We start from the raw sequence: 16,159 nt of genomic DNA, 5'->3' as shown, positions 1-16,159 counted from the left end.
TTGGGGAGTGAGGAGGGATGATCGCAGGGTTTCTGGCTTCTGAGGTCGTCCCTCAGGGGCCACACATCAGCGAGTTCTCCTGGAATTAAAGGAGAGCCGTCCCGGGCGAAGTTTTTTTTTTTTACTACTTCTGACACTTGTGCAAGAACAGAGATGTGATCCTGCATGAAACTGTGATTTTTTAAAAACGAACAAACAGCGCTGGAAGACACCAAGACCCATGCAAAACGCAGTGAAAATGCTCTCCCCCATATCCCTTGGCTCACCCCTGATTGCCTGTTTGCTGATCCCCACTACTCACACGGAACAGCGGCAAACTTGGGGGGGCACACCACCTGCAGACTTCAGGATTATCCCAGGAGAGGGGGAAAATGGGGGGAAAACAGTCAGTGATATCCTCGGAAAATGGAGTGGTCATCCCTGAATCACCGCGGGATTAGCTGTGGTCATGTGGCCCAGTAGGGATGACCTCAGTACTATCCTGGGATAAATGGCAGGTGTAGATTAGACCTGTGAGTCTTCCTTCCTGTGAGGCATCAGGTGGGTTAGACTACTGTTAAAGCACCATTCATACATGATCATTTATTTGCAGATTTAAATTGTTCTAATTTTTCAGAATGAGTTAACCCAATATATGTGAAAGACCTTGTGGTCAGACATGAAGTTCAAGTGTTGGCATCTTTCTACTGTTAGTTTTTCCCTACCCAGTGCCTGCTTACCCTACCCTGTACCTGTTTGCATTCTCTTCCCCTCCTTATTGTTTTACTATGATTTTATTAGATTGTAAGCCTATGCGGCAGGGTCTTGCTATTTACTGTTTTACTCTGTACAGCACCATGTACATTGATGGTGCTATATAAATAAATAAATAAATATAATAATAATAATAATAATAATAATAATAATAATAATAATTTTTGTCAGATTGGTAATTTAATGAAATTTTCTTTTCAGACATAAAGGTAACCTCAGGTTTGCCTCTTCTCCTTTGCCTGATTTCCCCCCCCCCCCAACGTAACAATGAAAATATTAACGTATTATAAGGAAAGTTGTTGCATATTAATTGGGAACCTCTTATTAACAGGCATCAGATTGAACCTTTTGTGGTAGGCATATAAGTAGTATAGTAATGCTACAGTAATGTTGACGTTCTACTGTACCTCTTTGACAACCTGTGATCCCCCCACCCCTTATTCCCACCTGTGAATTTTTTTTATTGCCAGTGTTAAACAGAGGTTGGCATCCACTTTCTCTCAATTGTTAAATCCTTTGTTTCCTAGGCAACTGTAAATGCCCGCCCCCAGCGCATCCTTGATACTTCTTCCCTCACGCAGTCTGCCCCAGCCAGTCCTACCAACAAGGGCATGCACATACACCAAGTGGGGTAAGTTGCTTATACTTTAGGTCCCATATCATACCCAAATGATTTTGTGCCCAAGGGCCAATCCCTATGTGTGTGGTATGGCCTCTGGAATTGTAAGCTAGGAGATGTTTCACAGGAAGGGCCATTTGGGACAAATTCCTACTGCTCTTAAACTGATCTAGTACAGTCCTTGCAATGAAAACCCTTTCAAAAGTGTCCCTACATCATTCCACATCAGGGATATTTTCAAACAACTCAGCCCAAAGGGGCATACACACGGTTCTCCATAATTCAATGTTGGAGCCATGATAGAGGGAAATTTAACCTTTTTGCTGGAAAATCTATTGATCTTACCTTATAATGTCTGAGAGGTGACACAAATGTCTTCTTTTTGCATGGTTCATGTGCACTGGGAACGAGTTTCATTATCAGCTTTTCAAGTCATTAAAAAGCTACCCTTCAGACATTACAAGATGCATACTTTTCCTAGCAAATAAACTAAACTATGTGTTGAGAAAAATACAATAGATCAAGTAGTGTTGAAGGGCTAACTATCAAGAGAAGAAAGTTTCTTAGAGTAACCTTTCAGCCGGAGCTAACCCTACTCTGGTTTTAGGTAAGGAGACATGTTAAAGAAAATACTGTTGCACTTGGATCTAAGGTACAGACAATTCCTTTATTTAAAATTTCATTCCCTCTCGCCCTATAATCTCACTGGTGTAAGGGCAAGGTGCTCCCACCTTGGAAAGCAACTACTATCTAAAACACAATGGCTTTACTCACAAGGGTAAACAAGCAACAGGGAAGACTACGGGCTTGTTGTAGTTGCTACAGGTAGCTTGTACACTGTCTAGAGCAGCTTGCGTTGTATCCCGCCCTCCCCCGGGTGAAAGAATATCCAATTCAGCTGTATTTTCACCCATATTTTCTTTCCCATCACTAGAGGGTCACCGCCGACCACCAGCACCAGTAGCTCCAGCTTGACCAATGATGTTCCAAAGCAGCCTGTCAACCGGGACATCTCATCTGTAAGACCTGCAAATGTGGGCAACATGGGGGTGCAATACACTCCCCACTCCCACCAGTTTCCTAGGACGAGGAAAATGTTTGACAAGGGTCCAGATCAGGTAAGATCAACTGTTCCTTGGAGAAAAGGAAGGATATAAATTTAAGAAGCACTAGTAGTACTGTAGTCCATGTGATGCCAATTCGCTGAGAAACAAGGTATGCAGGCTACCTCTACATGCTTCTGTTTTCCTGTATTTTTTTCCTGGACAGACAGCTGACGATGCTGATGATACTGTGGGACACAAAAACTTCATGTCGGCAACAATGCAGACGGGGTTTTGCGACTGGAGTGCCAAGTATTTTGCCCAACCAGTGATGAAGGTACTGTCTGCCTTTCTTCCATAAACTTTTTCTGAATTGCAGAATCATGTAAGTGCACCACCCCTAAAATGCAAATGACTCTTGAATGTATTGCTTGTGGGCATGCACACACATAAAGTGTCTGCCTGGTCTTCATTCATGGTCCCTTATCTCTTTCTGCAGTATTAATGTCTCTTCCTGTTCCGGAGTTGAGTATTGATTTATAAAAACAGCTATTGTTTCCTTGTGTTCGGTAATAGCCTGGCATGAAGAAGAATAAATTATGCAAGCCTCATTCACAAAATGCCTTGCAACTGCATCTCTGTTTTGTTTTTCCCGGCTAATACTGAATCCATCTCATATAGCTTGGGTGATCTCGCTTGTGCCAGCTAGATGACCTCCCAGACTCAATCTATGGGGTGGAGGTGGGGTGGGGAATGGGGCATTTGTACCCATTCCTGTCATAAGAGTGTCCCTGCCTCTAGGGTATTAAGAGTTCTGCATTGGGAACCCTGTGAATGTACAGCTACTACTGCAAACTGGAGAAAGGAACGGGGCATGAAAGTTTGAGGCCACATTTGTCTATAGCTGTAAAATGCTTAAGTATTTGGTGGTGGCACAATGCTGTAAAATGCTGAAGATTTTGGTGGTGGCAAATACACTACCTCCTGGGCAAAAGGATTGCAATTTCCTTTTCCTCAACTGCACCACAGCATTAAGGATGCCAGCCCTTTTTGTGCAGCCATAGGATCCCATTCTGCCAGCCGATTTCCCACATACTTTGTGCGGTAGCCTTTTTATAGTTCAGGTATAAAACAGATCCAACATTCTTACCTGTTCGGGCAGCTTTGTATCCTAGAAAGAAACAGTAGCAGCTGAAAGTCAAGCAACTTACATGTCCTCTGTCACATGATGGGAAAAATCGCACAGTTCTCCTGTAAAATGGTGAGAACTTTGTGCGCATTTTGAACTTGTGCATCTTATTCCCCTTTTGCACAATCCATAGAAAAACCATGAATAAAGTATATATGCCGCCATTGTTGTTGTTTTTAATTGTAACTCATTCTACCTCCCTTTGATTGTGGACACTGTAACAATCCAGAACAAGTTGAAAACAAATCCAAAGCAAGGGCTTTTCCATTGCACAGCCCCTCCCGTCAAAAAATGGTATTAAACACACTCTCAGCAGGGAACCTCAAAGCCCCATCACATCTAGGTCAAATGTGCGGCTCCCGTCCCTTCTCTGGCGCCGCTCCAACGTCGCTTCCTGGAAACAGGAAGTAATTAGCTCCATTCAGAGAGAGAGCAAACAGACTTTCTCTGGGGGGTTTTGCAGCGCAACAAAGGTCAGAAGGGGCGGAAGACGTGAGAGAGGCAGACAACGTCATGTGAGTAATCCATGAGTGCCCAGTAACAAGCGTGCAGTAAAACGCTCGTCGGATGGCGCTTTCAGCCACCCCTGGCTTCCTGGTGATGCAGTTGTTCGCCACATTCAACGTAATGTGTGAAGAGGGCCTTACAATGGAACGGTTCTATAGGTGGATGGGAGACCTTGAAGCAATAATAGCCTGAGTGTCTTGGCCAAAATTATAGCTAGGACATTTGTCCATACTGTATGGCAACAGGGGTGATTTTGTCTAAAGCTTTCTGATGGCCCATCACTAATGGAGACTGATCTTAGGATGAACAAAATCTCATGAAAAAGAGCCCAGCTAGTGCATTGAAATCAATCAATGTGCCGTCTTTATACTTAGAAAATGTGTGCTCCAATCCCACTCAGCCATGGGCTCCTTGGGTTACTACCTTTCAGCCCCTATTTCCATCAGTAAAAAACTGGAACAATAGCAACCTGCCTCACAGGAATATGAATGAGAAATGGATTGTATGCTAAACAATGTTATATAAATTATGTATAATAATGACACCAAAATTATCACAATGGCGCAGGGAATGGTGGTTTCTAAGCAGCTGCCTGCATATTTGGTGCAGGCAGCTGTGTTTTCTGTATCTTTCCTTGCTAATTACTACAGAGGGTTGTGTTCAAAGGCAGTCTTGCTCCCTCCCCTCTCATCATGCTTCTATTCATCTCCGCAGTGAAAAGACTGTGCTGAATTCATGATACTGATATTGTGTCTGATAACACGAGCAGGCGAATGCTGTCTCTAGCTGTTACTGAACACAGCGAATCTCCATTATGCATCTTACACGTTAACTCCGTCTCACACACAAGCAAAGAGAAATGGGATGGCTGGAGAAAAAGGATGTGGCAAGGCTACAATTTGAGCAGACGAATGTGGCTCTAGTACAAAACCATCTCTTAGCTCATGTGCTATGGTTTGGTCTGCTGTAAGAAGAATCTTTATACGTTTTCCTTTTGTGCACAACACCAATATTTCTTGGAGCCAGACAGCACTTTGGCTTCCTAGGAGAACTGTGGTGATTAAGTATGCTACCTGTCTGCTGTCCCAGAAGGACATCAACACAAACTATTTTTTTAAAAATCTCAATGCCAGTTTTTGCTTGCTGTGTAATTAAGGCCCCTCTCTTCCAGCAGCAAGGACAGAATTGTTGATATCTCACTGTCTTTACAGTTTCTACTTGTATTAATGTGGGAGCAATATTGGAACATTGTACCTTAAGTGAAAGCTGTTTAATCCAGGATGGAGGTCAGCAGATCACATCCGCTGCTAGAATTTAGAGTTGACCCTACTTGATTTAGTGAATCTTTAGAGTTTCAATTTGTTTCCAAGCTGCTTGTCTGCAATCTGAATGGGAACTTGAGGGACAGCATTCTTTGGTCTGCTTTTAAAATCTCAAGGACATAACAAAGCACCCTTTTTACCCATTATTAATGTATCCTCCTTCACCATAAAAGCATCTACTAAGACAAAACTAAAGAGATATGTTGGATGGTCTCATGAATGAGACCAAGCAATTGAAATTTTGAAGTGAAAAACTATCGAAATGATTACAGATTGAAGTAAAACAGGTTCCTGGGTGTAAGACTCTCTGTTACAGCTTGTATGCATGGTGGTGAGCTGCCTAAATGCCTGTCAAATCATACTGGCATAACAACTCGTTGCTCTCTGTGTGTGTGTGTGTGTGTGTGTGTGTGTGTGTGTATGCATTTATATCTTCTGAAATCACCTCCTATTGTATTCTGTGCCATCGTCTACTGGCTGAAGAAAGAGCAGAAATAAATGTGCCTCCATTGGCATTGCAATAGGTTTCTTATGTGCTGGCCAAAGTAAAGGAGTTGAAATAGTCTTGCAATAAATTCTGAAATAAAATTGTCTGTCAAAAGAAAAACCAAACAGATTGCATTCCCCAAAAAATGGAGATAGTCTATACCATGACAACAGATTGTTTTCGGGTTTTTGAAAGAGACTCCTTGCCACAGCTATTGTATTTCATCACTCATTACCACATATTGAATCATATCATGACCAGAGCCCATTTTGATGTTCATTAGCATGGGAGCTATTGCCAAGTGTATCCATCAGGTCATGCGGGCCAAGTATTTGATGCCGCTGCTTCCCATGTGAGCATTGCCCCATCTCCCAGTACAGAGAGATGCTGCTGCAAGTAATAGCAATGATGCTGTCACCTCATACATGAATTTGGACTTCTGGCATTATAGAACAGCACAAGAAGGAGGCATGTTGCAGTAATTCCCACATTGCTGAGTGAAAAGGGACCCTGGGAAGTATTGCTCGCAAAAATCACATGTGCATCTTCACATGAGTACTTTTGGGTTTTCCTTCCTTTATATGGTGATCACCACTTAGGATCTCTTCACACATTATATTTTTCAGGTTTATGCCTAAGACTAATTAATCATACATCTAAAATCGTAACCTGTGAATGTAGTCAACAGATTTGCAAGTACATGTATCATGTAGGCTTTAGGTACACTTATCAGGAAAACATGATTGCCTCAAAAATGTTACCTATTCCACATTTAGGGCCAGCTGGACAGGCAGAGATTGTAGGGTCTCAATTCATCAACGAAATCATGGTGTTTGGAGGAGGGATTTGGATTTGGATTTGTTAGACCCTGCGGAACAAGTTGAGCCTGCACAAAAGGGGCAGGTTACATGTGGACCAAAATGGAACCTGACTGTTGGTAAATATCAAAAAGATTTTGGAGCAGCTTTTAAACTGAGAGGAGGAGTGGGAGGTGGGAGGAGTTGACAGGAGCTGGAAGGCAATCCAGCTCAGAATAAATAATCTCTAATAGACAAGGCTGTAAATGTTCCAGGTCATCCAAATGGGGATGGATAGAACTTGGCAACAAGCATATAATCAGACATGATAGCTGGTCAAAGAGGCTGAAGGGGAAAATACAAATTGGGGAAAATACAAATGGAAAATGTATAGATTTTTATATATTCATGCTAGTAGTCTCCAAGCCAAGATGGGGGAGTTGGAGTGCTTGATGCTAAATGAGAGTGTAGATATAGTGGGCCTAGTGGAAACTTGATGGAATGGAGAGAATTAGTGGGATGCAGCTATCTCAGTACAAAACTCTACAGAAGTGATACGGAAGAACATATTGAAGATGGTGTAGCTCTCTATACCAAATCAGGTTTATAACCAGGTGTGGGTTGGGGGGGGCGTTCCCCCCTTAATTTTCTCTGCTCTAATTAATTTTTTGGCAAGCAAATAAGTAAAGAAAACATTTTTTACTTTTGTCTTCTAAAGGCCTGCAAACCAGATGAACTGTCACCCCTACTTTTTTGGTGCCTCCCCCAAGAATGTTTAGGCTGGCTACAAGCCTGTGTTAAATTGGGCATTTTCCAAGAACTAGAAAGCTTAAGAGAAACAGGCACCTCCATAGAATTACTGTGAGTAATAATACCAGGCCCACAAAGTAATTTAGTACCATTACCCAGCTTAAGCAAAATGCTGTGAGGATGATCTTGAGATGGAGGGAAAAAAATCAGGAAGGCATCCAAAGGAGAAAGTGCTGTAATTATAGATAGGTGGGTGTCTAAAAGTGGAATGAAGCAGCAGGGACAGAGATGGGGCCAAGAGTGCATTCCCACTCCTCCTCCATGTGAGTAACACGTGAAGAGGGCTAATCCAGGAAGCAGGTGTAGGAGTCATGATGGGTAGTGGTAAACACTAACCCAGTATGCACAGCTATGAAAAAGACAAATTCCATACTTATTAGGGAAGAAATCAAAAGGGTCCTTTTTCAGAAGATTAATTGCATTTAGAGGAAACTTGACTTGTACAGTGTCTTCCCACCAACCACCAACCCCTTGAGAATAATAAGCATGCATAGTCTTCAATGGGCAATATGAGGGAGGGGTGTTTTGTAAAGTAACGTAAAGCCATCCCCCCATTCCCAGCCTTAGGCATACTTATTTCTTGAGGGCAGATGAGTAATGAGTATTTTCCCACATGCCTGGGGCTTTTCCTCTCTTATCTGTAGGAGGCCTACTAGTCATCATGGCTATCTGTTAGAAGGAATAGAATTCTGTTAGAGAGGATACTAATTGGTTCCATGCCAAAGCGATTTATACTGCAACATATATTACCAATGGATTTGCAAACCTCCTGAGTTTTTTTCTTTTAAATTTGAATCACCAAGGGAATCCTCTAGGTAGTAAAACAGTTGGTACTTCATCAAGCACAACACAAATGTAATTAATTTCCTCTTGATACCCATAGCTACACAGCAAGTGAAACATTTGGAAATGTTAAATGATTTTATGGGCATTTTGCATGTTTCAAAATGCTGGTCTCACTACAAACATTTTGGACAAGCTGAGTTTTATGTGTTTGTTTCAATGACCAGAAGTCAGTGTGTGTGTGTGTGTGTGCGTTTTAAGAAAATAATTAGGGTAATGAGGTCTTTATTTGGAATGGGTACTATAATAACTACCAATAGTTATTAAAAACATTTGTCTGCTTTCTGAGAATAGCTCTTCACCAGAGTGGTTCCTTATTAATCTAATAAATCACGCCAGACATCCAATCAAAATGCATCTCTTTCTGCATACAGGGAGTGTTGTTGTTTTTAATCTGAGTAGTCCTGTGTTTTGTTTTAAAAGAGGTTTAAGAATAACTGCAATGTTCTAAATATGTATTTATTATTGGATGGAGAAATATGATGCCATTATATGTCCAGCAGTGTGATTTAGGGGAGGGAAGGCCTTCTTAAAGGAGCACAGGGCAATTCAAGATCAAGACAACGTGGAACATCTTTTCTGGTCCCAGGCACTCCATCTTTGACATCTTTGTCATCTAGATTTGGGCTTGAAAGACCAAGGAAAAGTATGGGTGCATGGAGGGTAACTTGTATGCAGGCACAATTTGTGACATTCTACAACATCATTACTGAGCATGAGACACATCTATTAAGACATCAGCCTTAGCTTCCAATTTCCTGGCTTTGTAGGGCTTGACCCAACATGAGATAGCTTTAACTCTGGACTTAAACTAGAAATGTTTGTTTCTTTGTTTGCCATTGAATACTACTTAATTCATTTGTATTAAGAACATGGGTCACATTTCCACCAAGAACTTTCTTCCACAAACCCTACTGGAAATCAATAGAATGTCCTGTTTGTCTTATCAGGTGGAGCTTCCAGATGAGGCTTTCACAGTGCTATCACCTTGCTTCAGTCAGAGATTGTCATCTTCCATTTGTAGCACTCCTATGTTTTCCCGTAGCTACTTTCATCATTTTCCTTACCACAGATAAGTTGTTAAGGGGAAAAATACAAAATTGATGCACAATGTCTTCTGGAGCTCTCCATCTGGAACCACACAGGGTTTGCAAAGAAAATATACCTAATGGATTGGACTGATGTTCTGGAAAAGTGATTTGACTAGTAAGATCATTCCCCCCCTGTTTTTTCCTAGCATTGTAAATTAAGATTCCTTTTATATTTTAAGATTCCTAGACGGTCTTCATTTTACCCTCCAGTTGTTCGTTTCCTCCTTTCTGCTGGTATGGCTTTTCTCCTAGAGCAGAAGTTTGTAGGGATGTCTGAATAAGACAGGTGGACTCGTACGTCCTAGAACACACTCACTCCCCTTTGTTTTGCCACACTGGAAATAGACATTTATTTGTAGCTTGATCCTGTGCAAATCAGAGCTTTGGTTATTGGTTGGTATTGAAATGTCATAAATCAAAAGTAAGTCCCATGTATTTACTGGGGTCAATCCCTGGTAATTCTGCATAGGATTGCAACCTTAGAAACCTGCAGCTAACATTGCAAACTAATTTAAATACTTAGCTACTATCATGGGATAGTCTCCTCCCCATGTTGTCTCTGCCAATCTTTCTCATTCCTGCATGATCCTAACCCCTTTCCCCATCTCCATCCATCCCCACCCGCAGTAAATGTACTTTCTCACTTCCTTTCTTTTTCCACCTCTCCATCCCGATGCATGTACTGTTCATGATAAGGCTTCCTCAGGAATACAAGAGGTTTGGCCAACTGAGGAAACTCTCTGAAAATGGTAATCTGGTTTTGGAAGATGTATTGGTAAGCTGATAGAAGCCAAAATTACATGTTATTGGTAAACACAAATTCCTCCCCCCCACACACACTTTGTTACAAAGCAGCATCAGGAGTGGAACTGTATTGGGAGGCAGGAGTGTCTAAACCTTTCCCACTCTCTCCCAGCTGCTTTTTGCCTTATTGCTTTTTCCAGATCCAGGCTTCCATTGTGAAACAGTGTAGTAGACAGTCTAAATATTGATGGCTTTCTGCTTCAGCCTTTCTTTTTAGCCTTTTTTTTTCCTGTGTTAATTCTTGAGTTATAGCAACTATCTGCAAGTTAACTGTTATCTGCAAGTTAACAGTCAGGTCCTATATCAGTTGTCACCTAAACTAAAGGAAAAGGAAATGTTGCTCATACAAAATATGCGCATTTCAAATTGGCTCTTGTCTAGCATAGAAACTAAGCTTCAAAATCCAGCTAAGTGACAAAAATGGCAGCAATCCTAAATTAATTCAGAACTGGCAAATTGGAAACAAAGCTACACTGGACTTGTGTATTGTATGCCTGATTGTAAATGCATGATGGAAAAATTGTTTGGTAGATATTGGCCCTGTTCAGAAGACGCCTTAAACCACGGCTTTAACCATGGTGAGTCAGGCAAAAAGCCTTTTTCACCATGGTTAAAGCTGTGGTTTAAGGTGTCTTCTGAACAAGCCCCAGCTTTCTGGCTTAAACACCATGGTTAAAGCCGTGGTTTAAAGTGTCTTCTGAATGGGGCCATTGTGTGAGGTTCTTGTTGTTTTTTCTTGGCATTTTGCCAGATGCCAAATGAATGTAAGGGAAAACATGGAGTCATTGTAAGTTAAGCACTGCCTACTAATTGGTTTATGTAACCAGGGAATGAGTGCCCTTTGCAGATCTAGAACGGTGTAGACTTTTTTTAGGCTGAGCCTGTTTCTTCCATTTTACCAGATGCTTGCATTGAAGCATACATGGTCTGATTAGAGCTGCTCCAAATTGGGGGTGCAGTAGACCTGGAAAACATGGGGCTGATGCCATCTGGGACACTGAAATGGCCTGAAAAGGCCTTTAAAAACTATGCAGCTAAGCCTGTATGTGCCTTGCTCTTTGTAATGTTAGTTTGCTTTTTAATCAGTGTTGGAAATACCTTATTTTCTATGTACATGCCCCGTGAGTCTGATTTCCTAATTAATGAGCCTATTTTTGTCTCTTGCATTAATTTGCTTCTGGATTTAAACCTTCTCTGCCTATGGACATTTACACATTCCTTTGTGCTACACTTGTGATAAACAGATTTTTTATGAGAAGCTGAGAATCCCCAAATGCCTAGAGGGCTATATTTGGGGTGGTGCAAGCAATAACTACCATTTCTTAGGGTATGTGAGTTATTTTTGTTTTTTAAAAAGAAAAAACTGGGAAACTAGCTTTTTTTTTTTAAAAAAAAAAATCAGGCTTCCATACCTCTTGAATTGCCTTCTGAATTTGTTGTCAGCCACTAATTTTGCACAGTCTCTGCATTCCATTGTCATTTGTTCTCAGAACTCAGTACAATAGTAATGTTTCTTATGCAGTATCTTTAATTTGTAGTATTGCATATATGTACATGTGCCCAGTGTTATAATTCACTCTGAGGTAGGTGAGCACAAGCAATAAGTTCTTCAAGTTTGCTGCTGGCCTGGAAAGACACTGCCAACCTCCTTTAATACCAGTAGCTTTATCCAAAGATTCTTACCATGATTGAGGGAGGGAAATACAGAGAGGCTTTGCCCTAAGCTGGACTTGAACATCCCTACTCCGCCTCCCCATCACCCTTCAGGAGCAGTACTGGTTCTGTTTCAGTGGAAAGTTTCTGCTTGGTTGAAAAGCACTCCTCTGTGGTGGAGAAGAGGAAGGGAAGTCAGAGCCACTCTTTGACAGTCATACTGATGATCTCTCTCTCTCTCTCTCTCTCTCTCTCTCACACACACACACAGAGAGAGAGAGAGAGAGAGAGAGAGGATGTCTAGACAAGGGGGGTGGAGGGATATGACCTTGCAGTTTTATGATCATGAGATTGTCCCCCTCGTCTACATGTGCGCACGACATCCTGGGAGGAAAAGGACATCGCGCCCACCATTTTGTGTTACTTTTAAAAAATGAAAAATGAGCGCAGGAGCGCTCCTACGAAAAAGTTAAGTTTTTTAAAAAACAAAACACTCCCGCTCCCCCCACCTCACCCCTGATGGGCACAGAGCCCATCAGAGCCCATCAGAGCCCACAGAGCCCAGGTCCTTGTGGTTACTCACAAGGAGTTGAGACGAAAATGGGGTGGATGCCCACATGTCCCATGGTAGGCACCCATGATGGATGCCCACAAGCCTGAGACTGCAGGAAAAACTGGAATTAAACTGTAGGGCCATATCCCAGGGCATGGGAGTGATCATCCTTCCCTGTCCCCGGGATCCCCTGGGCATCATGTGGATGCACAGGGATGATTCCGGGGCGATCCCCGGGATACCGCCCCATCTAGACATGCCCACTCTTTCTCAGAGGTGTCAAAGGGCAACAGCTTGAAATATGGAAGCATGACCCTCCTCCCCACAGCACCGTCTGGCCTTCCTGTCCCAGGCTATAACTTTGTGTCAGGAAAGTGAATAGAGCCTATTCACAGCTATGGCAGGAAATAAATCGGTGGGGGACACAAATGGGATAATGACAAAACTTGTACAATTCACTTGCAATTGAGCAGCTTGGAATCAGTTGGTAAGGATCCTATTTGGAATATGTGTAACATATCTTTGTGCCCCCCCCCCCCAATATACAGACTATTTTGACCATCAAAAGAACAGACCTGTTTTGCTAATGTTGCATAAAGGACTATTTGGGTGCATGTTGTAGAGATTTCATAGACTCTTATTTGGTTCATGCAGAATCACACACACTGATCCACACAATGTTCTTTATCAAAGATAGTAAAAAAAAAAATTCGGCATTTCACTGAGTAATAATTACTTCCTTAAAAATACTGAAATGTGTTGTATACAACCAAGGGGTAAATTGGTATATGCTGTCAGTTTCAGTTGCTTTGTTTTTCTGTTAGCTGTTGTTCATCTACACAAGTTTCATATTCTTACAAACCATAATGTTCTCAGGAGTTATGTGGAATAGCCTCTCTTCTGCAAATGTCACATTTGGTGCATTCAGTAACAAAGAATCCCAGTTTGCTCCTGCTGCCTTCTGGGAATTTCAGCTGCCTGCATTAAAAAAAAAATACTGCCATGTTGAAATGCAAACTAAATGTCAGTAGGAGAGACAGATGTTTCCTGGCCTTTATGCCAACGCCTTGCTAACAAATATAAGCAGCAGGCAGAGTGATGAAGTAGATGGTCTGCAATGAATAAATGTAAAGAATTCTCCAAGTGCATCTAACTTTTGTAAGGTTTGATCAGGAAGGGACCCTATTCCTCTGAAAGAAAGCTTTCTGTTCCTATGTAGGGATTGGTAGGATTAAAAATCATTGGCTTGTTTTCAAAACCCAATCAGACCTTGATTTATTGAACACCAGATCAGACTTTATTTCTGAAAGGTGCTACACCATTTCTGCTTGGCAGGTCTTTAACTAATGCTTGCAGGATTGCTCACTTCACCAAATATTTTTCACACACATATCTCTTGGAGTTCTGAAAATGCTTACGGTCAAACTTTGTATTGCACCCGACAAATTCAGGCTCAGTGTTGTTCCCATGTCTTAAATGTGTAATTCCAGGATATGTAATCCAGGCAAAATGTGAATGAAACACACACAACCTCACCTCAATAGCCACAGGTTCACAATGGCTGAGCTGAACTGATGGAGGACTTATCTCTTTAGGAAACTGCTTCTGCAGCAATCTCCCTATAGGATTATTTGTTGCTGCAAGGAGTAAATCTATCCCCTCTCCTTATTTCCACAACCCCTTGTTGACTGTTTCCATCTTGATATGGGTAAAGAGGAGAACGACTTCATTGGCTTTCACATGGCACTGCTCAGTGGGAGACTTCTGAATTGTAATTGGTTTCTGTCTGAGTGGAAACCAAGAGGTGTTAGAAATCTGTAGTGTGTCATGATCCTAATCATGTAACACTATTCCAGACACCCACGCACCTCTGGGAGACCCACATAGAAGAGAAGAGAACAAAAGCTTGGGTTTCATTTATTACAGAAATACTTTTTTAAAGTTAAAAAGAAAAATTGACTGCAAGGAGGGGGAGAACAGAACACGAGAATAGTCGTGCTAGATTGGACCACCATCTAAGTTCTGTTTTCTATAGTGGCCAGCCAGGTACTTATGGAAAGTCCATCAAGAGGATACTAAGACAACAGCCCTCCACTGCTTGACCTCTCACACACAAGCAACTAGTATACATTCCCGTTACTGCCTCTGAAGATGGAGGTCCCACTTGGCTAGCATCGCTAATAGCCTATCCTCAATGAACGTGTCTGCCTTTTTAAAGCCATCAGCCATCACCACACTCATGACAGCTGTATCTGTTGCCAGCCCTCTTGTTTCTGTCCCAGATGACTCCTCCAGTAAGAATGGAGTTGCAACAGCCTCCAGCTCTGTCCTTAGTCCTGGCTGACTGCAGCCTTGTTCCTTTATGCTACCCCCTAGCAAGAAGCGTTGCCTGTTTTCCTTCTCATCCTTCATCTTCTTGGTCATACTTAGATTCTCCCCTATCAAACACTTCTTCCAGCCTTCAGCCTTTCCCTTATACGAGGGATGGGCAACTTAAAGTCCTCCCAGATATTTTGGCCTACTGGTATGCCTTGTGCATTTTTAAATTTTTGATACATTTTAAATTAACCGTAAATGACTTGATCTTGAACTGTAATGTATTAGAATCATGGCTATTTTTGTAAACTGCTTTGAGTGCAATGTATTGTGGAAAACGCAGTGTATAAATGAATCGACTGACTACCGCTCCTATCAACCGTAGCCAACATAGCTACAACAATGAAAGTTGTAGGCCAAAATACCTGGAGAGCCACAAGTTGCCCACTCCTGCTATTATATGCTGTATCCACCGACATTCCCATTCTCAGCTTTAAACCTTTCCTTAGTGTCTTGACCAGCCTGTGGCTCTATCCACCACAGACCCTTCTCCCTCCACCTTGAGTTTTCCTCCCAGGTCTTGCTCCACCTCTGAACCCCATTTCTGGCAAACTCTCTCAGTTTGCATCTCACAGCCCCTTACCTTTTTGAAACAGCCTTTTTGGATCTTACTCTAATTTATTCTGTGATGAGGTTTTCATTAAAGTGTGGTATCTCTTACTTGAATATGTTTAGATGCATTTTATCTTGGATTTCTTTACTGCTATATAGTATTGCTCATTTGTAATAAACCTTGGATTGTTTAAAAAACAAACTGGGAAGGCAAATTTTTTAAAAATAAGCTATCTAGGTCAGTAATTCCTGTTGTAATTTGTTTCCAGAGAGTGGACTGGTGTGAAAACAATTTTCATGGAAACATGATGGAACTGACTATATTTTTACTGGGCAGGCTGGGGCTGTTGTCTCTAAGTACATAGGATCATAGAGTTGGAAGGTATCTTAGAGGTCATCTAGTCCAACCCCCTGCTTAGTTGTGGCAACTGGCAGCTATAGCATCCCTCAGAGATGGCCATTCAGCCTCCACTTAAATACCTCCAACAAAGGAGAACCCACCCTCTCCCAAGGCAGTTTTATTCTCAAACAGCTCTTAATATTAGGTAGTGTCTCTTAATGTGTAGCTGAAATCTGGTTCCCTACAATTTCTAGCAATTGGTTCTTGTCCTGCCCTCTGGAGCATTAGAAAACTCTGCTCCATCTTTTGCGTTGTAGCCTTTCAGATATCTGAAGACCACTATCGTGTCTCCCCGTAATCTCTTCTTTTCAGTGTTTATATTGATCCATTTTTTTCATTTGTCTTGAACAGGTAAAGTAC

General features: G+C 41.8%; 1 protein-coding gene across 3 annotated transcripts in view; it reads left to right on the top strand.

The window, feature by feature from the left end:
• RPTOR (regulatory associated protein of MTOR complex 1) overlaps window positions 1-16,159 on the top strand; it is a 347,409-nt gene that overhangs the window by 270,819 nt on the left and 60,431 nt on the right. For all 3 annotated transcript variants that reach the window (XR_010025185.1, XM_063120110.1, XM_063120109.1), the window contains exons 22-24: window positions 1,281-1,384; window positions 2,307-2,490; window positions 2,642-2,752. Coding sequence is in view for 2 of the 3 variants with exons in the window: in XM_063120110.1 (XP_062976180.1) it covers window positions 1,281-1,384; window positions 2,307-2,490; window positions 2,642-2,752 (399 nt within the window). In the remaining variant the exon portion in view is untranslated. The remainder of the gene's footprint in view (window positions 1-1,280; window positions 1,385-2,306; window positions 2,491-2,641; window positions 2,753-16,159) is intronic.

Source organism: Elgaria multicarinata, chromosome 3, assembly GCF_023053635.1.
Source record: "Elgaria multicarinata webbii isolate HBS135686 ecotype San Diego chromosome 3, rElgMul1.1.pri, whole genome shotgun sequence".
NCBI lineage: Eukaryota > Metazoa > Chordata > Lepidosauria > Squamata > Anguidae > Elgaria > Elgaria multicarinata.
This window is presented reverse-complemented; position numbering and strand designations above follow the sequence as displayed.